Source organism: Trichogramma pretiosum, unplaced genomic scaffold, assembly GCF_000599845.2.
Source record: "Trichogramma pretiosum strain Unisexual culture from Peru unplaced genomic scaffold, Tpre_2.0 scaffold14, whole genome shotgun sequence".
Classification (NCBI taxonomy): Eukaryota; Metazoa; Arthropoda; class Insecta; order Hymenoptera; family Trichogrammatidae; genus Trichogramma; species Trichogramma pretiosum.
Genome location: NW_019641706.1, coordinates 1,694,659 through 1,715,873, shown reverse-complemented (window position 1 = coordinate 1,715,873; position 21,215 = coordinate 1,694,659). Strand labels below are relative to the sequence as shown.

At 39.6% G+C, this 21,215-nt stretch overlaps 2 protein-coding genes across 2 annotated transcripts in view; one reads left to right on the top strand and one right to left on the bottom strand.

Annotated features, from left to right (window-relative positions):
* The window catches only part of LOC106656833 (beta-1,4-glucuronyltransferase 1), a 28,635-nt gene extending 18,653 nt beyond the window's left edge, over positions 1-9,982 (bottom strand). The window contains exon 1 of the mRNA XM_014377987.2: positions 9,790-9,982. Within this exon, the coding sequence (XP_014233473.2) occupies positions 9,790-9,948 (159 nt within the window). The 5' untranslated portion in view covers positions 9,949-9,982. The remainder of the gene's footprint in view (positions 1-9,789) is intronic.
* A 3,746-nt stretch (positions 9,983-13,728) lies between these two features.
* LOC106657039 lies at positions 13,729-14,309 on the top strand. The gene is made up of 3 exons (XM_014378284.2): positions 13,729-13,827; positions 13,897-14,020; positions 14,093-14,309. Exons 1-3 carry the CDS (start codon positions 13,773-13,775, stop codon positions 14,223-14,225), a joined length of 312 nt encoding a protein of 103 aa, XP_014233770.1. The 5' UTR covers positions 13,729-13,772; the 3' UTR covers positions 14,226-14,309.
* The last annotated feature ends 6,906 nt before the right edge of the window (positions 14,310-21,215 follow it).

The following is a 21,215-nucleotide window of genomic DNA, read 5'->3' as shown; positions in this document are numbered from 1 at the left end:
GAAAAAATTGAATATTTCAAATGCCGCTATACGGAGCTAGGGTGCAATATTCCGGTCGTAACCTACGCCATTTTTTAGCTTTTGGCACACCAAAAAACACCCCGAAGTTTAGAAACGATCGGTGTTTCTCCAAGCGAACCTCAGCTATTACAAAACTCGAAAAATGGCGATTTTTGCGGTTTTTAGCAATATTCAAACGGCTCTATATCAGTCAATTTTGAAGCAATCAAAATTCTGAAAAAAGCAAATTAAAGGTCTTGAAAAGACCTTTAATTTGCCGGTTTCAAAAGTTAAATTGCTTCAAAATTGACTGCTGTAGAGCCGTTTGAATATTGTTGGAAATCCACAAAATTAGCTATTTACTTGAATTAAGCTCGAGATGTGGCTATCGTCGAAAACCTCGGGGTCAATTTTTTTTCAAAAAGTACTTTTTCAGACGAAAAAAATGAGCCCAACTACGTCTCTGAAAAGTCAAAACTCCGCTTTGTAGAATTTTTCGAAAATCGACAAAAAACAGCGAAAAAAACCACGTTTTTCGACACTCATTTGTCGCTTGGCACCTCCAAAAATTTTTTTCCGGGCTGAAACTTTAGGAAAAGTCTTTTTTTATGTTGTTTAATAACATATCTTTTTTTCAGATTTTTTTGAAATACCGCCGCGCACACTTTTTTAAAAAAGTAGGAGAATGACCCATATATATATATAAAACGTATACTGATTAAAGTCGTAATAGTCTCCTAATGCCGAGCGCCGGAAGAATGAGTGCCGATAAAAAGAGCCGCGATAATGCATAAACGACGCGCGTTATAGTGTGCGGCATCACGACTCCTATTTATGCCTTATTCGCTCTCTTTTTCCTTTCTCGAGCCGCCACCAACGTACATAGATATATGTGTGTTTGAATGCATCTTGTAAAAAGAAGCCTCGAGAAATACACATTTTTATTCTCATCTACGGAGACCGAATATCTTCCCGGATGCTAAGGGATAAAGCCTCTCGCGCGTATACTATACGACATTGTGTGTATTACCGCCGCGCGGCAAGGAGTAAAGTAAATAATGGGGTTCGTTACTATACTATTCCGCATGAACTCGTCTTTTTTTTCGTTCTTCTTCTCTTTTTTTCGCGCGTGCCCTCGTTTTACATACTACTTTACCCCTTATACGTACGTACCGTGCACACGTATCAAATTCTATATGTACTACCAGCAGCAGCATCGAGAACTTTTGGGTTCGTTTAGAGAGCACCGTGCGTACATTAATAAACTTCCATTCGAGGCCTGCGTATAGTTGCCGTAGCAGTAGTTTTTTTTTACGACTACCTCACCGGCCACCGAGTACAGGTTTACTTAGTACTAAAAAGTTCATATGCGATTGAAAAAAATTTTTTTTCATCTCGCTATATATACATAACTTTATGGTGTGAGGGGAGGGACACGATTGGTTTGGAGGTTTTTTGTTGCGCAAAATCAACCTTTAAACTTCGGGGTTGATAGTAAATTGAAAACGTTCGACCTCGTGTGCACGCGCGTGCACAGGCGTGTATACGTTTGGGAGACGTACAATAATACAAAGATAAAAGAAACGTACAGAGTTACCGCAACGAAAAGCTATACACGTGGGGTACACTTTGTGTGAGTATATCAGAGAGGGAGAGAGAGCCTGAGTGCCAGAGAAGGCGCAAAAAGTACAAAAAAGTAGGACGAGAAGAGACAAAAAAGACGAAGAAATTATATGTATACGCAAAAGAGAGAGAGAGGAAGAGAGAGCAAAAAACGTCCGTGTTTGCAAGCTCGCACATATGCGTTCTATATATAGTGGCTCCATATATATGCGCTCAGAGCTTTGGTGAACTATCTCTCTCTCTCTTTCTCTCTCACTTTAGGTTTTTAGAGCCGAAGCTGCAGGTGTACATGTTATATATTAAACGCGTCTACTGCGTGTACGGTGTATAGGAAGAGAAGCGAAAGGGGTGCAAGCACACACATATATATGTACGGCGCGAAATACGAAGGTGAAACTTGATTTTACGCCGGTACGCCAAATGAAAAAAACTCCCCATATGAACGAGAGAGAGAGAGAGAGAGAGAGAGCTATATAATGGTCTTGTGTATAGTACCTCTCGTAGCGTACGGGAGCGTCAAAGCAATTCGTGTGGTTGCAAATTTAGTATATATATGCACACATAGTGCTTGCGTATGTGTACGCGAGAGCATAGTAGAGAATTATATCCAGGTAGCTAGAGAGAGAGAGAGAGAGAGAGAGAGAGAGAGAAGAGCGAGTGAAATTAGGAGGAATAGCAGAATAGGTATATACATACGTACGTTCACTTGCATGCGCGCTGCCGCCGCCGCGGAAGAGGAGAGTAGCGGGAGCAACCGGATACTTAATCACGTTTACCTTTCGTTAAGTCTTAAAGGGACGCTTGTGCATACACAGTCGGTATATCCATACGTGCGTAATTATTGTTTTGTTTTTTTTTTTTTTTTCCATAATTTTTTGAACGATATAATCATAATATTAACTCGTGGGTGTTCTATTCATATGTGGATATGGTGCATGCCGTATATTCGTTAACTGTGGATCGTAACGAGGTTAATTCAGAAATTATTCTGACACATCATTTAGAGATAGAATATAATGTATGAACAAAGAGCAGTAGCAGCAGCAAACGGGTAAAAGGCGATTATAAAGCAATTCTGCTTCTATAATCGTCCGATCTTTAATTCACCGTTAATTTAGAGGAGTTCAAAAACTCACGGAGACACACAAGGATAGCGCCGGAAAGCGAGAACCACACTCACAAGATGTAGCCGACAGAGCAAATTGGGCACTTGCCATCGGCGGCAGAAGCGAGAACCACACTCACAAGATGGCACTAGACACCGAGTTCTAAAAGACGTCTAACTCAGGAGGAGATGCCAGCAATGTGTGACCACGTAGTAGACGGCTCTGAAGAAGGGGATACGACAATCGACGATGGCATCGCGCAGGATCGGAGGTTCACCAGAGTAGAAAAAAGATGAGTCCCTGAACCCCTAATCGTCGCATATCACTATGCGACGGATGGGGATGTATGGAAAAACAACGACTAACAGAAGTAGCAGAAATGCTGAACTAACCCCGGCCTCACCGAAGCAATGCCTAACGACGGATTCCGGTGAGTGTCCGAATGGGGTGGAGTAGAAAAAAAAACATACATACATACATTGATCAATATCAGATTTGAAAACATGCATGATAGTGCGTACAGTCTCGCGACGTATACGCATAGACAGCACATACGTATTATATGTATTATCGATACGCATAAGCAAGAGAGAGAAACATATCTCAACGCAGTCAATCCCGTGAGCTAAGGTGACTGCTGTTGCTTATGTTGTTACGTTGCCTCGTGTGTGTACTTCAACACAGTCATACGCGCGTGCGAGAGCGAGAGAGAAAGAGATACGCGCGTCGAGTCTCGACAGCGGGCAGCAGCAGAAAGCAGTTTTAGGTAGCGAGCGCGGCAGCCAATCACAGCGCGTAGCGCAAACCGACGCTGAGTAGCCAGTTATACTACCAAAGTTGCGCTCGCTCAGACGGACGGACGGACGCTCGGTTTTTACGGGTTTACCCCTGATGCCAAACGCGAATATAGATGCTTCACATCAAAAATAGGCAGCATAATTAGTTTTCTATCAAAAATTTCATTGTTATATTGAAGGTGTCTTGATAGAATTAAAAATATCTTAATGATTTTTTTTCGTGCAATCGAGTATGTATATATAAATTTATGCAATGATACTGCGTGAATTATTCACTGCATACAGATGCTGATTTTAAGACTCCACAAATCGTATTGGATTCAAAGTCCTTTAATCATCATAATACCCAGCTGCCGAATCTGATGCGAGCCTTCGAACCTTCAATAGTCCGCGTACGAGACCAGTAGCTTCGCGTCTTGCCATCGCATCTGAAGCACTTGGTAGACCGACAGGCCCATCTTGAACGTTATATTTTTCAGTTTACTTATAAAATCCTCGTCCTATCTACTTTCTTGAATATTTCGCGTCGCCCAGATCACCAAGTTGACGAGTTTTCCCGAGATGGTCGTAACTTCGGCCCGCAAAGACTCCATAAGCAACCAATCCATTTGTTCGCGTGCAAAAATGGTCAAGAGATAGGAGGTGAGTCTGTCCAGGCGTCGATCATGGAATAAAAATGATTCAACAGTTTGCGTTGCTGATCTTCCTTCGTCCAATCTCCTTTTAATCTCCTCAACTCATCTGTTAACCACGATATTCGTAATTGCCGGGAGCTGCCATGTTGATGTCAAATTGTTGCATTTTTCGTCGCATCGAATCACTTGCGGCGCTCGATCGATGTAAAAGTACTCAACGATTTTTAGTTATGAAAGTCGAAAATCGGTCCGTCACAAAGCTTCCTCTATGAGGAAGCAAAACTAACAACTGCCGTTACAACAACTACCACCCACTATATAAGGGTGCTTATGGTTTACCGAACTCCACCTTTTTCCTTTCTCTCTCTATACATAGTCCATATAAAGCTTTTCTCTGTTAATGTTCCACGCTCGACACGACGACGGAAGCCTCGCGTGGACCATATGTGCGAGTAGCAGCGCGGATACACGTGCGTACACGTGCACACACGAAACCGCGAAATATCCCGTATCTTTTAATGATTTTAGCGTTACGCCAATTTGTATGATTTATCGCGACGTTTACGCTCGTACGAGCCCGCCCGTGGAAAACTCGTTATACACACGCGGGCACGAAACAACGAGCCGCGTAATACGCGAACGTGTGCGCGTACGCTTCGAAAAATTGCGCGCGTACAGATTACACGCGAGTGCGTACATGTACACGGTTCGTACACAATATAACTGATTAAAAAATAATGCAATTATTTTTATTCCCGTACTTTATATACGTACATCGCTAAAGAGAAAAAGCACATACAAGAGAGGGAGAGAAGAATTACTCGACTTTAACACATTTATAAAAGCTGCGTACATTTATCGGCAAATGAGCAAGTTCAGGTGGAGGAGGAGGAAGGGAGAAACATAGAGAGAGAGAGAGAGAGAGAGTCTGCGGCTGCTCATATTTATGGACCCCCTGCATACAGTACCATATAGCATAAGAGAGAGAAAGAGAGAATATATACGTATATAGATCTCAAAGTTGTCGGAGTCAAAGTCAACAAGCACCGCCGCGCCGTGGCGCAAGCTCGCTTCGATGAGTTCGCGTCCAAAATCGGATGTGCTGGGGAACGAACCGGATACTGGCTTTGCGGAATAGAGAGTGAGAGAGAGAGAGAGAGTAATGTTCCTTGCTACCAAGCCCTTCGTGTGCGCAATTGGTTTACGAACGACAGACATGAAAGAGAGCGAGAAAGCGAGTTTCCAGAGGCGCTATGCGTATTATGCAGCATATGTAATATCTACGTGTGTGTGTAGAGATAGATTTCCCGTGGCGTTGGCCACTTTCAAAAGCTGCGCGCATACATAGATCGATATAATGCATCCCCTATATAGATGCGCGATTAGTTTAACAAACTGATAATCGGCGTCGCGATTCGATATAGCCCGGCGACGGAGGCATACATGTATCTATGTCTCGTTGGCGCTTGGCGCGTTGAAAAATTACGTGGTGGTGGTAGCCCCGTCAACGATATGTAGGTATATTAAATGTATACATTATAAATCACGTGCGTGCCGTGTATGCATCGATTAATTTTTCTCTCTTTTTTTAAGTAAAACTTTGAAAGGTGTGTTTGATATGGGAGTATAGCTACACTGGAAGAAATAACCATAAAAACAACTTGAAAAATAACAATTTTAACTTTATGAAAAAATGTAGATCAATTTTCAACCTCGATACATACGAAAATATATCACTTTAAGTTCCCACCGTTAGATGGCGAGTACCTGTATCCATAAATCTACAAGTGATAAATGATTCATCAAAATTTTTTCTTTGACATAAAAATGTAAGCATTCTTACCAAGGTTAGAAATCAATAAATAGGTGTTTAAGAGCAGTTTGAAGCGAATCTAAATGAAGCAGTACGAAATTACAAAGTCTTTTTTTTTTTGGTTGAATTTTCTTTTCGGTCTTTTTTCTGGCTATGCTCGCGAGCTCAACTTATCGCCGCCCCCTCGTTCCCCGCCCGTCAAAAAGCTAGCGTGAACGAGCATACAGCAACAGCTTTTTTCGATATCGCGGGCATTAGTGCACCACGCGTACACACGCGTTATTTATAATATTTTATACTCCATAGCCGATACGACGTGCATCGCGCCGTCTTATATATAAAGTCCGTTTCTCACTAGCGAACGGCCATAAGATGCACGAGAGATGATTTATTACCTCTCAGCACTTTGTCAGCCAGCGGCGCGTGTGTAGTACATATACACGTGCGGACTGCAGCTATATGAAAAAAAAAAGAAAATGAAATGAAAAAAAAGTGGAGAGGCAAGGAAAAAAAACTCACACAGCACTGCACGCGTTGGTCGGGATAATATAATATAGAGCCTCGATGTACTAGCGTAGTGGTATATATAAAAGCTCCGAGCTTGCGCGCAGTACTGCACATGTGTAGCCATTGAATCTGCCGCGATTTCTCTCATTAATCATCGACTTTTAACTTAATCTAACTCGGTACACGCTTTTTAATTAATATAAGTCCTGTGTGGAGAGAAGTGAGAAAGGAAATGAAGCAGAGAGCAAGTTGTACCACACACATTTTTCTAATTTTTTTCTCAGCTGAAAAATTAAGCCGTTGTAATAATGTATTATACGCGCGTCGAAGGATAGATACATACACACTCACGTACACCTGACATCGACCTCGTGCAAATTCAAATTACATGCTGAGCTTCAACAGATATTCGAAATATCAAATTTCCAATGTTCTCTCGCGCTCAAGGAACGTTGAAGGAATGTCTGGGGCGTCTCCGACTTGTACTACTTGTGTATTATATACGGCGCATCGTAGCAGCAGCACAGCTGAAACTCGTATACAATTAAACGCGTCTTGTTACGCGTATATGTGTCTCTCTCGCATCGCTATATTGTCTCGAGGCTTTCACTCCCTTGTATCATTACATACATACTGTATCGCGAGCCGCAACGATTTAGCAAGCTCAACGCGTGAATCGCTTTGTATATTATAATACACAATTTAAAACTTTTGCACGTGCGTTCATTTGCGCGAAAAATAATGTTTCACGCGTATACTGACGTTAATAATCAGTTTTTCGAACGCTTCAAACGCGCGCGAGAGAGATTGTTTGCTCTTATAATTCGGCAGTTTTTCAGGCAAACGATCATAACAAAAGTTGCTGCTCGCGCTTTTGGACATTATTGTTCGGACTCGCTGGCGCGCATATAAGTTAGTTAAAAACGTATGAAATAAACTCGAGTATTTTCTCCGCACGCGCGCGCGAGCGGTTAGTTATATATGCTTAACGATTCGTGATTTTTCAGAGAGGTGTTTATAGGTGAGAGAAAACCATTATTATTATTATTGTTATTATTACGTATTCTTTGGTGAGAAAAATATAATAAATTTCCGGTGAAAAGCGCACTTTTGAATTTTAAATGAGCGCGCCTACTGTCGAGTGTTGTTGTTGTTGTTGTTGTTCGCGAGCCCTATATTTTCCCGAATTAACGAAATTCACCACCACCACAGCAACGAAAATTTGAACAACAACGAAAAAAAAACGTAAGTATGCGTACACTTTGCCGTGGGTAATTTTCAATTGTGTTGTACGCGCACATATATATATGAGGCATTTCATGCGAAGTGTCCTAACGCTTCGCCGCGCGGCCCAATTAAGCGAAATCACTCAGTTTCTAACTGACGTAAAAAGTATCAAAATATACTCAGAAAAAATAACTAACTAATGATTTCGATAGGAAATTTCCTCAGCTTTCCGATGGTGTGGTCAGATTTTCCGAAATTTTCCATTTTCCCCGGAAAAATTTGACATAAAGTTTAAAACGCAAATATCTCAAAAAGCCCATTTTAAAGATTTTTTTAAATAGTCCCAATCGAAAGCTGAGGAAATTTCCTAACTGTATGCAAGTTTTCAGAGTGTGCAATTGATTATTACTTAGTGAAACACAGCTGTGAACATCGGGCGCTCGGCCGCGCGGCGGTATGACGCCAGCCGCCGCGCCGTCAGCCATCGCGCGGCACCCACTGCCCTATTCTTGTGTATGACACGACTCTAATTTCTCTTTAAAAATTAAACAAATACATGATTTCGATGTATTTTTTTCTCAGCATTTCAATGCTGCGGTCAAATTTTCCAAAAATTTTCGTTAATTCCAAAAATCGTTTAATTTTCAACTCGCTGGAAAAGTACCTAAGTGCCCCTTGAAAAATAACTATCACTCTATTCCGATGGAAAATTGTCTCAGCTTTCCAATGGCGAGGTCAAATTTCCCGAAATTTTCCATTTTCACCGGGAAAATCGTCGAGAACTCTATAAAACTGACTATCTCAAAAACGACTGAATATTTTGAGTTAGAAAGTTTATGTCAAGTTTTTCCGGAGAAAATGAAAATTTTTGGAAAATTTGACCGCACCATTGAAATGCTGAGAAAAAAATACATCGAAATCATGTATTTGTTTAATTTTTAAAGAGAAATTAGAGTCGTGTCATACACAAGAATAGGGCAGTGGGTGCCGCGCGATGGCTGACGGCGCGGCGGCTGGCGTCATACCGCCGCGCGGCCGAGCGCCCGATGTTCACAGCTGTGTTTCACTAAGTAATAATCAATTGCACACTCTGAAAACTTGCATACAGTTAGGAAATTTCCTCAGCTTTCGATTGGGACTATTTAAAAAAATCTTAAAAATGGGCTTTTTGAGATATTTGCGTTTTAAACTTTATGTCAAATTTTTCCGGGGAAAATGGAAAATTTCGGAAAATCTGACCACACCATCGGAAAGCTGAGGAAATTTCCTATCGAAATCATTAGTTAGTTATTTTTTCTGAGTATATTTTGATACTTTTTACGTGAGTTAAAAACTGAGTGATTTCGCTTAATTGGGCCGCGCGGCGAAGCGCTAGGACACTTCGCATGAAATGCCTCATATTTTTCGACGATGAATACGTGTCGTGTACGTGGCGACGCGACGGGGGTGGTCTGAGAAAGGAATTGAAAAATACTAAGCCGATCCCCCTTTGGATTTCAATGGGCATATTTTTTTTCAAAAAGATCGAGACTTTCGAGTAAAGTTTAATGCAGCGCTCTTGAAACGAACGCGCGACTACGACGGCGACGACGACGACAGCGAAGAAAGATGAGAACTAGGTCAAGCGTATCGAAGAGCTTTCGATGCGTTTGTGTGTACGTCTCGCATTATGGACAAATATTGTGTACACTTGAAGCTATACTACATTTCAAATGAATACATATTTTATCCGATCCATTGAAATCAAGCTTCTCGATATTCTTTGCAAAGATTAAATGAATTCAAAAACTATTTTCCATTGCATTTTGTGTATAAGGGGTTGTATCTGTATCCTACGTATTATACGTATTTGCGCCTCGACTTTGGGGGTGGTGGCGATGGTGGCGGCGCATACCCGAAGCATCGCCATCACGTGCTCTAGCGGCTGTTCAACCCGGTAGGTAAGTACGGCAGTGACCCTCGACGCAGCAGCAGCTAGCTCACATGAAAGCTCAGCTGATAAGTCCTCGTATGCGTGCAAAACGTCTATACCGGTGTGCGAGAAAAAAAATACGCGAAACGTCATTGTTGTTACTTTGTACCTGAATCATTGAGGAGTGCCGACAGGCGAATCGAAAATTGTCGACCGATGTCGCCGACGATGGCCGCTCAGCAATGACAACGGAGGAGCTCGTTGCTGTGTTATTGGCCTGATGCCGCTTGCCGCTATCGCAGCAGCAGTCAGTGCTCTCGCTGCACATCCAATTCCAAGCAGCCGTCGACGGCCACTCGTGTGTGTGTGTGTGTGTCGCTTCTAAACACACGCGCGCAGACACTTTCACTTTTTTGCCTATTTATTATTTACTCGTCTATTTCTTTTTTTTTTCCATTCGCTGCGCGCACCGCACCACCGACTTAATAAGGGGGTTGTTGCGTACCGGACGAGACAGACAGCTGACGATGAGCTTTGTGTCGGTCGAGCGCCATATTTACCTGCGCGCGATGTGTGCTCAGCAGTAAGCGCAGCGGCAGCGCCGGGCGACGCGGGGGTGATCGCGAGCCGGGGGGCTGGACGATGACGCGCAAGCGCGAGCATTCAACGAACGAGAAAAAGAGAGAAAGAGAATAACTATACGTATTTGCTCGATGGGGGATCGATAATTATACCGGGCTTGCACAATTGGGAGTTTTATCGTCGCTATGTAAGCGCGTGTTCACGAAATCGTTAGCAATTCGGAAGGGCTTCAATTCGTATCTTTAATCATGTTTTTATTTTACAAATTTTACACGTGGAAACCTTAAATTTACGGGTTTGAAATTAAAAAAATTGTTAATACCTGCTACAATATGTATTCCATTAGAATTAATTAAATGAAGTAAAAATTTAATTGACGATCAACGCGCGTGCACGAATTTATCGTGAAAGCTTCCTCCATACATCTAACTTCCGGCTTTAGAAATCCCTCGTACAAAAGAATCCTATATTATTTCGACGAAATAACTCGATGCATGGTATCGACAATTCTCGCAAAAGCTTTGATAAATACAAATTGACCGATTGTTTTGCATGGTATAGCGCGGGTCAACGAAGCGCAGCAGCAGCGTGACACACAAATTCATTGCTCGTGTGAGGGGGTTAGATATTCAATCAAGCGAGAATGAATCGTTACTGTAAACGCTCTAAATTCCAGCTATAAAATATATTCTCCTCCATTTAACCCACGACGAAACGATTTCTTGATTTATACATACGAATTATTGGCTACTTTTACACAGCTCTACGTGTATATGTGTACGGATTGGGGGATAAAACCGCTTTGAACGAAACGAAAAATAAAACTGCGCTGCTGCTGCTCGATTTAATTGAAAAATTCATGATGTACAGCAGCTGGGAAGTTGTTCTCTCTCGTTTACATCGCACCACCAAGCGAGAGAGCTCGATTCCTTTTCAAGCGTCGCGATGAAATTATTGTAGAATATTAAATGTAAATACAACTCAATTATTAATTGATATTTTCCTCGGAACGATGTAAAATTGAAAATATATATTCAACCGCGCGGGAATAAAAGCGATCATCGAATGGTGAAAAAAATCAGATTGTTTACCATCGCACAAAATTGAAAATGAATCCGGCCTCGACATCAAAGGGCTTCTTCGTGCACTTTACAATTTGTACTTTATTTAAAATTTATTCAATAAATTGAATCTCTTATTAATATAGTAAAGCAATCAGAAGGCAACGGTATATCCGCCACGTAACAAGCTTTATAATACCGACGTCACAGCAGCATCGAGCCCTTCATCATCCGGTCTATCATTCGCTTCTCGTTCAGATGTCTCTCATGTAGTTCCTGCAAGCTCGGCTTCGGTTGCTCCGAACAACGACGACGATCCCCGCGATCGGTATCGACGGTTGCCTCGGCCGTGCAACGTCGCGTCACGAGCGAACTACGGCAACTATTGGGTCGTCGCGGTCGTTGCTGCAGTCGTGCGGGTGCGGGCTTCGATTCATCGCAGTTTGATACTGCTGCTGCCATGATGGATGACACCTGCTGCTGCCGCTTGATTACATCGATGCAATGTAGCCTCGACTCTCTCATTTACCACGTGACTGCGCGCCACCACCAGCGCTGATACTACTACTACTGCCTCCCGCTGCCTTTTTAGCGGTCTACCGCGTATATAGGGGCGAGTTTCTCTATATATTCCAGTGTTTGTATCGAAACGAGGCTCGATCGATTGCTTGCGCGTGTATAATGTATATGCGTACGTAAAGCAACGTAATAACAAAAAAGAGTAAAGGAGAAAATAAAAAGGAAGCAGTAGCAGCAGCAGCAGCGGTAGTAAAAAATGAATCAAAGTGATTCCAAGTCGCTCGCGCGCAAAAGAGCTTTCCGCGCGCTCACAGTACCGAAAGAGAGAGAGAGAGAGAGAGAGAGAGAATGGGAAAAAAAGGAAACTGGACGGAAGCGAATCAGCTTTGTGAATCGCGGAAAAATCGAGAGGAGCGTACACGTTTATGTCGCGTGGAAAAGAGAGAGATTCTTTCTTTCCCCGCGAAATATAAAAGAGAGTGAGACAGAAAGAAAAGGTGATGGTACATAAGGTAAGCGAGAAATCATATACGAAATGACTAGCTCGAATGCAGTTGGATACCTTTGAGAAGACATCAACCAGGCCGGTAGCGTTGAGGGCTCGAACTCTCGTTGCTGGGCTTGGTGCTGCTGTGTCGGAATTTCGCTCTTTACTTATTTGCGCGCGCCATTTCCATCTTGCCAACTCGTCGTCGTTGCAGTTGTCGTCGTCACCTTCGTCTCTACTTTTTCTTATGGCTTTCAGCGGCTGCAATGAAATATCAGAGAGCTACAGTTTTTATATTTTCATATGCTCCGGAAAAGTGTGAGAGACACCACGACGATACGACAGCGGAATACGATCGACTTCGAAAAGGCGTTTCGAAGCGCATCGTCATTAAAAAGCAAAAATAGTACATAATTACAATCGATAGACTCGAGTTCTCGACCGGTTCGTTACACGAATATCGAACGAACGTGTGTAATCTTCTACTGATTTATTATGTCCCCCTGCCAGTGTCGATGGGAACTAATTTCATCCGATCGCGCGGCCATATTATAAATTGAAAAAAGCGCGCAGACTAATATATACGCGCTCGATTGGCGTGTGTGAATGAGCCATTAAAAATTAATTACGACGCTCGCTTTCGAGATATAAGCGAAAACGCTCCGACTGCGCGACGTACAGAAGTGAGCTTTGCATCTATTTTTATATCATGTAAAGGTACAGTGAAACGTTTATATAAAAAATGTATCATTATTATCAAATTTTTAGGGAGAATCAAATTAAATTTGAATAAATATTTCATATAAATTATATAGGGTACTTATACCAGTGATTGACCGCTTTCGACCAGTAAATGACCACTTTTGGATGTGCAATAATTATCGTTTTTCCTTATTAAATTATGATCAAACATAGAAAACAAGATGCATCGTTCACTAAAAAATTGAATTACGTCCATAGAAATATATTTTTAATTGTTTTTCATATGATATTTTCTAAAATGGTCATTCACTGGTACCCGGTCATTGATTGGTCTGACTACCCTACTGCTATTTTTACTTGGACACTTGCAGATTTCTACATATAAAGGTACTCGCCATCTAGCGTTGGAAACTCAAAGCGGAATTATCGTATCAAAAACGTTTCATATAAGAAATTATATTTTCATATCGACTGTAATGATGTTTGTACGTGCGCAATACTTTTTAGTTTATGATGTAGTTTTGGTGGGCGTCGAAGATTCATTGAGAAATCTTAATTTTAATTTTTTTGAAACGTATTATCATTAGTCTAACTAACGGAGAGCATGAGTGTTGTTTTAATACCATTTCGGGCGTGACTGACGTATTCATGCTTTATCGTTGCTTTTATACATTGTAGAAAAATGTTATCACTAAAAATTTTAAAAAAGAGGTATATATTACGCGTAGTTTTTGCATTTTAAATCAGTTACCCGCAATCAATAGTTATTCGTATTCATATTCTTAAACAAAAGTGAGAAGAATGAAAGTTGTACTTTTCGCTGCATTAGCTGTTTGCGCTATAAGCGTAACGCAAGGTAACGTACATTTGTGACATAATTTCACGCTTACTAATAATTCTCAATTCGAAATATTTTAAAAATCAGGAACTCAATTTCTATCGCAATGTAACGACGGAGAGGCGCAGGACGCGTGCGCGGCAAGAGTCGCAGCTCAATTTCAAAACCAATGTGTCCAAGTCATCCCCGGCGATGCGGTCTCCGTATTGACGTAAGTAAAATAATAGCCACTTCATTCTTTTGAATGAGAAATGGATCATAATTTTTTTTTTTTTTTTCATAGATGCGATACTGCAAATTGTGGAGAAAATACGAAATTGGTCGAAGGAGATAAAACCAAACCTTATCCCAGTTGTTGCCCAACTTGTGCTATCGTCGACCCAAGCAAACCGGCACAATCCACAATAGTTGGTTAATTTATTCGAGTAGAAAATTAATCTCTTTCTTTTCAAAGGAAACGAATCGTCATGATTGGAAAATAAATAATTTTAAAAAATGCATACTTTGATTATTTTTTCCTTGAATTAGCTATTTTCTACCACATTAAAATCAACTAATTTGATAACTACTCCACGCGCTAATTTGTATAACAAATGTCATACATTTTATGAAACACTATTAATTAAAAAAGTTATGTTTATAACTATTACACGCAGAGTGTCGCGTTACAGTGACGCTCATGCAATCAATTTTATCTGAAAGTTTCACAGCCTTCTACAAGATATAGATGAAAAATTAGTAAAGCTTTAAACTTTCAGTTATTAATATGAACAATGAAGGATGTAGTGATATAACTACGAGAAGAGAGAGAGAGAGAGAGAGGGAGATAGAAAAAACCCGAACGAGCGAGTGAGTTATTATTTTTGTATAGTCATGAAAGTAACATATCGAGTCTTGAGACGTGCGGCACTCGTGCTTCGTCGTGCAAGGCTAAGGCCATCACGTACAACGTGAGCATTCCACTCCCAATATACATTTCGGAGCTCAGCCGATGTATAATTGAATTGAGTTATACACGTAAACATTTATGTCAAAAAAGTGCTAACAATGTGACGATGTTGTACTGTATCACACGAATATTGATGTTTCCGCTGACTGAAATATAAGCTGTGAGAAGGTTGACCTCGCGTGTGTAGGTGCGATGTCAAAATTATTGAGCGCATTTTAAATTACCTGAAAATTACTACTAAATTGTTTCCAACGATTTAGACCACAATTCGATTGTTATACGATAATACCATTTTAAGCCTTCACCGCTAGATAGCGAGCACACTGTTTCTATTAATCTGCAAGTGTCAAAGTAAAGCTATTCGTATAAATCAAATCACAATTATTAATTTAATTGCAACGGTTGGTACTTGAGTGTCCTCTGAGAGTATGTAAATGTCAATGTAAAGAAAAGTGAACTACTTCTGTTATAATCGATTGAGCTACACTGGACAACGACGAAGACTAAAGGTGCTTATTCGATATTAGAATATAAATTATAACCTCACTCATCGTATTTAAATAGTATTTTCCCGAAAACATGTAATACATTACATGAGGCGCAAAATATATTGAAAAATTTTCATTTTTGGTTAGTAAATGTTGTTTTTGAGACCATTACAAGACCAAGAAAATTTATCATTGGTCAAAACTATGTATAAAATAATGACTATTTCTACTAGGAGTAAAATTAGGCATTAAAATTAACCGATACTGAATTCTATTCTATCGACTTTTACATAAAATCTTCGTTGAAAAAGAATGCACAGATCTGGTTTATTTATTATTATTTTTTTTTTTTTTTTACACAAACTGCACAAAAATGCATGAAAAAGATCGTTAGTTTTACAACAAAAATGAAAAAAAATACTTGATTCTACACTTCAAGTAAAGCATTCTGATTCAAAATTAAAGTTTTAATACTGATTCATTTTTTGCGTAAATTGCTTCAAAAATATATGAAAATTCAATCATAATTGAAACCAGTCTCCAACACTATATGGCGAGTAGCTTCATCTGTAAATCTGCAAGTAGAAACGTAAAAGTGTTTGTATAAAGCAAACTTGGATTCATGCAAGGTACAATGCTCATGAGCTGCATGTATTCGGCCCTCACAAGTGTAAGAAACAAAGTGGATGCACGCGCGTGTATGCGTGTTCTCGCGGGTGTGCATTACCCACAAAAAAAAACTCGTTCCAGACCGACGACTCGGAAGACGATTGGATCGGGGCGTGAGAGCAGAGAGCTGAGAGAGAGAGAGAGAGTAGAGCAGAGCTTTTTGCCTCTCCAAGAAAAACTAATTATGTTTTTCTTGTACCTCATGACTTTCTTATGTAACTTGGGTGGTTCGTTGATTTTGCTTAAAAAAACAGTTGGCCTGGCTACTGCTGCTGCTGCTGCTACTGATCTTGCGCTGCACGTAATTGGTGCGCGCTCTTAATTGCTGTTTGCTTTTGTTTATAGTGGAGTAAAAAAAAATTATATGAACAACAACTATACTTGAAGTGGCTTGGCAATTAATTTGTATAAAAATACTCCATTAAAAATTTTCTGCTCCTCTCATTCGAGCGCTGACAAAATGTAGATGGGTTAATCCGCGTAAAGGGTGTTATGGCAGAAATTAAAATTGAAACTGAATTAGCACTCTTAGATAGTGTATTAAAAAATAAAAATGTCCAACATTTTAATTCTGTAGAGGTTCAAAGCTGAATGTTCAACTTATTATTTTTATTCTCCTTTTCTGGGGTGAGTATGTTAAAATATTAAATCAGTTTCAAATATTTAAAATTTCAATAAGAAATAGAACTTGTTTTCAAAAATCATGCTTATAATAACCTAGTAAAACGATTGAAAATCTAACTTATATAGTAGAAAAGTCTATGAATAAAGTTGTGGATATCATTCGACTAGACCATCATTACAATATTCTTTTTGAAGAACATCAGTTGACCATTTAAAACATTTTGCCAGCCGACCAAGAATGGAAAAATATAGATTTCGTCGTATTTCCATAAATTTTTGGCGGCCAAAATCTGTCTAATGATTTTTCCCTAAATCTATTTTTTGAAATATCACGCCTCGACGTGGAATAGCCCATATATATATCATATATAGGCTAACCGATTCGATACACGATTCACTGCGTTTATTTTTGCCGCGCTTTACGGCAACAACAATGTGTTTTACACATTCGTGTACATACGCGTTCCACCGCGGCTCGGGGGTTTGGGCTCTCTATTACCTGTCAGCTACATTAACGAGTGTGTATATGGCTATGTGAGTGTGTGGGTATAACGCGAGAGAGAGAGAGAGAGAGAGAGAGAGAGAGCTTGCGTTCGCCGGTTCATATAAGAGCAGCAACGACGAGTGCGTATTATGTCTATATATATTGCCGGGTTGATCCGCAAATAAACAATCGAGGGTATAGTTGCTACTAACTGGCTGTACTCGTGGGACTGCCTTGAATTAACAGAGCAGAACAAAAAGCCACTTCTAGATCGTTTCCACTGTTATATCGCCGTTGTAAAGGAAACAAAGAAAATAAACGAGCGAGAGGCGAGTGCAGCGAGCTGCTGCTAGCTGCTACTGTTGCTACTTTCGTATAAGGGAAAAGAAGGGGGTAGGAGGAGTGGTGTAGCAGCAGTAGCACCCGGGCGCCGCCAGTTTTTCGCACTCGATAAATCGACGACGAGTCTTTGCACTCTTTTCGCCTATGCGGCTCTTATAACTGCTTTTTTAATTGCCAATTAACTTTATATATGGGTCAAAATAATACTTTTTTACAAAACCGTGCGCACGTATGTCACCGATCTTGACGCGCTTTTGGTATGTTATAGTACATGGTAAAAAGGTCCCAAAAAAAAATTTTTAGACCCCCTCCCCCCTCCTACCCCCCACTTCCGGTATAAACGTCCATTTTCGATCTATATTTTTTCTGAGGACATGAAGCAAGTAAAAAATCTGAAAAAATTCATAAAAATACTTTTCCACAATCCAAACAACCTTGAATTTTTTCAGATTTTTTGAGTGCTTCAGGCCTTCAGATAAAATCATTGAAAATTTCAAAAATCGAGATACGGCGGTATGAGCCGATGTAGTACTCGGAAATTTTTTCAGTTATTTTTCGCATTAAAAAACATAACCTCAATTTTTTTCAGATTTTTTCAGATTACCTAACGCACCTTTTGAAGCCAAAAACCGATTTTTTTGACGAAAATAATTTTTTTAGGACAGTACGGAGCCTCGAAAAATCTGAAAAAAATTTTTTCTTGTTTTTTTCATCAAAATACGTAATCTCAAATTTTTTCAGATTTTTTAATTGAAGGCGATAGCTTCTAGGGCCGAAAAATGCTATTTTTAACAAAAAATGGTTCCTAGAACCCGATGGTTCCGGTGAAAAAATTTGAAAATATTTTTTTTGAATTCCTTGTCAAATTTTAATAAATTTTGACCGTTTCAAAAGTTCGATTGAAGCTTCCTAGCTCATTTTAGAGCAGGACAAAGATTAGTGCAAAATATCTGAAGACGTTTCTGAAGACATTAAGGAATGATAAAACTCGTTTGATGCTCTAAAATGAGCTAGGAAGCTTCAATCGAACTTTTGAAACGGTCAAAATTTATTAAAATTTGACAAGGAATTCAAAAAAAATATTTTCAAATTTTTTCACCGGAACCATCGGGTTCTAGGAACCATTTTTTGTTAAAAATAGCATTTTTCGGCCCTAGAAGCTATCGCCTTCAATTAAAAAATCTGAAAAAATTTGAGATTACGTATTTTGATGAAAAAAACAAGAAAAAATTTTTTTCAGATTTTTCGAGGCTCCGTACTGTCCTAAAAAAATTATTTTCGTCAAAAAAATCGGTTTTTGGCTTCAAAAGGTGCGTTAGGTAATCTGAAAAAATCTGAAAAAAATTGAGGTTATGTTTTTTAATGCGAAAAATAACTGAAAAAATTTCCGAGTACTACATCGGCTCATACCGCCGTATCTCGATTTTTGAAATTTTCAATAATTTTTTCTGAAGGCCTGAAGCACTCAAAAAATCTGAAAAAATTCAAGGTTGTTTGGATTGTGGAAAAGTATTTTTATGAATTTTTTCAGATTTTTTACTTGCTTCATGTCCTCAGAAAAAATATAGATCGAAAATGGACGTTTATACCGGAAGTGGGGGGTAGGAGGGGGGAGGGGGTCTAAAAATTTTTTTTTGGGACCTTTTTACCATGTACTATAACATACCAAAAGCGCGTCAAGATCGGTGACATACGTGCGCACGGTTTTGTAAAAAAGTATTATTTTGACCCATATGTATATCTATATGTACGAGCGAACGAGATATCTCGCTGCTGCTGATGCACCCCCCGCAGCTTCCAATGCGCGCGACTATATCTTTCTCTCCTTCTTCCAAGATGATACCAATTTATGCGCTTTGGTAATAATACTTTTTGAAAACAAAGCAAAAATAAATCGAGAGAGAGCTTATTTACGCTTAATATACATTTAAGCCGGTTTACTCAGCTCGATATTGTTCTTTATATACTCGCGCGTTGAGAGTGTTTCGGAATTTCGAGCTAGATTAGCTTTCTCTCGCATTATAAATACCCAGATTTGGTGGCTGGAGGTATATACATATAATACGAAAGAGATGGATTATAGGGAAAGATAATTACCGTATTTTTATCGGCCGACGCCGACGCCGCCGGGTCAATTATCGTCGAGGAGGATATTTTCAGTCGATTCCGGACGTTGACTGCTCGTCCGTACGACAGTCGGCGCAGAGCTCGTTCACGCTAAAAATATATAATATTATAAAAGCACACGTATGCACAGCGGATCATTAAGGCAGGTAAATACAATTTGGCTAATCTTTATGCAGAGAGAGAGAGAGACAGGAACGTCGGTCAGAAAAAGGGGCGAGGTGGATCGTGGATTAACGTGTAATGCAACGCAAATTATTTAAGGAATTTCGGTGCGCGCTCGCAGCAGAAAAAGGGGAGAAATTTAATCGAGCTACTGAAATATGCACAGGCCTCTGGGGCACATATGTATTCTTGCCGGCTCAGCCGGAGACTTTTAATTAAATATAGATATATGGGCTATTCCACAACACTGAGTTTCCATTACAGATCATTTTGTAGCTTTCGAAGGCCCAAAAAACATGGTTTTTTCCTCATTTTCTATGTTTTTTGCCTCTTCGCTAGCTACCAAATTGTTTCTATTAGAGACTCACTTACCAAACTTTATCAGAAGTTGTATTTTGTTGTATCGATGAACATATTACAATATGGGACAATTGGAGGCATACGAACATATTTATTTTTTGACTTTCATGTCCTATTACACCATTTTTTCTATTTCAAGGGGTTTTTAGGTTATGAATGTCTCATCTGAGTACAGTTTTGAATTCTACATCAAATTTTACATGAAAAAACATGGTTTAAACATTTTTTCTTATGTCCCCCCAGAAAAGCAGAGTAAGAAGCAGAATATCCTCATACCATGAAAATCCAACTTTGAGCCCCTGTAGATCCATAAGAGTTGGACTTAGGGGGCTGTGCTCTTCAGGATTTTCATTTTTCATTGTGTTCTTGAAGAGTAAATTGTTAGTTTCAACTTCATTTTTTGGGCCTGCAACACCTGTTGTTGAATAGCCCATATATATAGCAGCGTACGAAGAAGTAAGAGAGTTGAAGAACTATACTTTGAGAGTAGTACCAAACACGTCGATGTGTGAGCGCTAATCGATCTGTTATGAAAAGATAAAGAGCTTCACGGAGATCGCGTGTGCCGGGTGAAAAATAAGCGAAGAGCAAGGTAGAGAGACAAGATGCTGTATTATCCGAATGGGCCTTGAATATTTGATAGAAGAGAACGAGCTGAAACAATGTCAGTGGCGGGTTGATTGATTGAAGAGACGAATAATTTATTGGCTCAAAATAATCCTTTTTTTAATTTTCGTCCGCATGTATGTCACCGATCTTTACTCGCTTTTGGTATGTCATAGTACATGATAAAAAAGTGCCAAAACCAAAATTTTTGACCCCCTTCCCCCTCCTCCGCTATAACGTCCATTTTCTATCCGTATTTTTTCTGAAGCCCTGAAGCAATTAATTAATCTGAAAAAATTCATGAAGGTACTTTTCAACAATTCAAACAATCTTGAATTTTTTCAGATTTTTTAAGTGCTTCAGGCTTTCAGAAAAAAATTGTTGAAAATTTCAAAATTCCAGATACGGCGATAGGATGCAATAAACTTTTTGAACATTTTTTTACTTTTTTATTTCATTACAAAAAGTTAACCTCAAATTTTTACAAATTTTTTCAAAAAAGTGAACACACCTGAACGCACACGCTATGAAGCGTTAAAAAAAACCTTTTTTTTAACGAAAATAATTTTTTATGACGATACAGAGCGTCGAAATA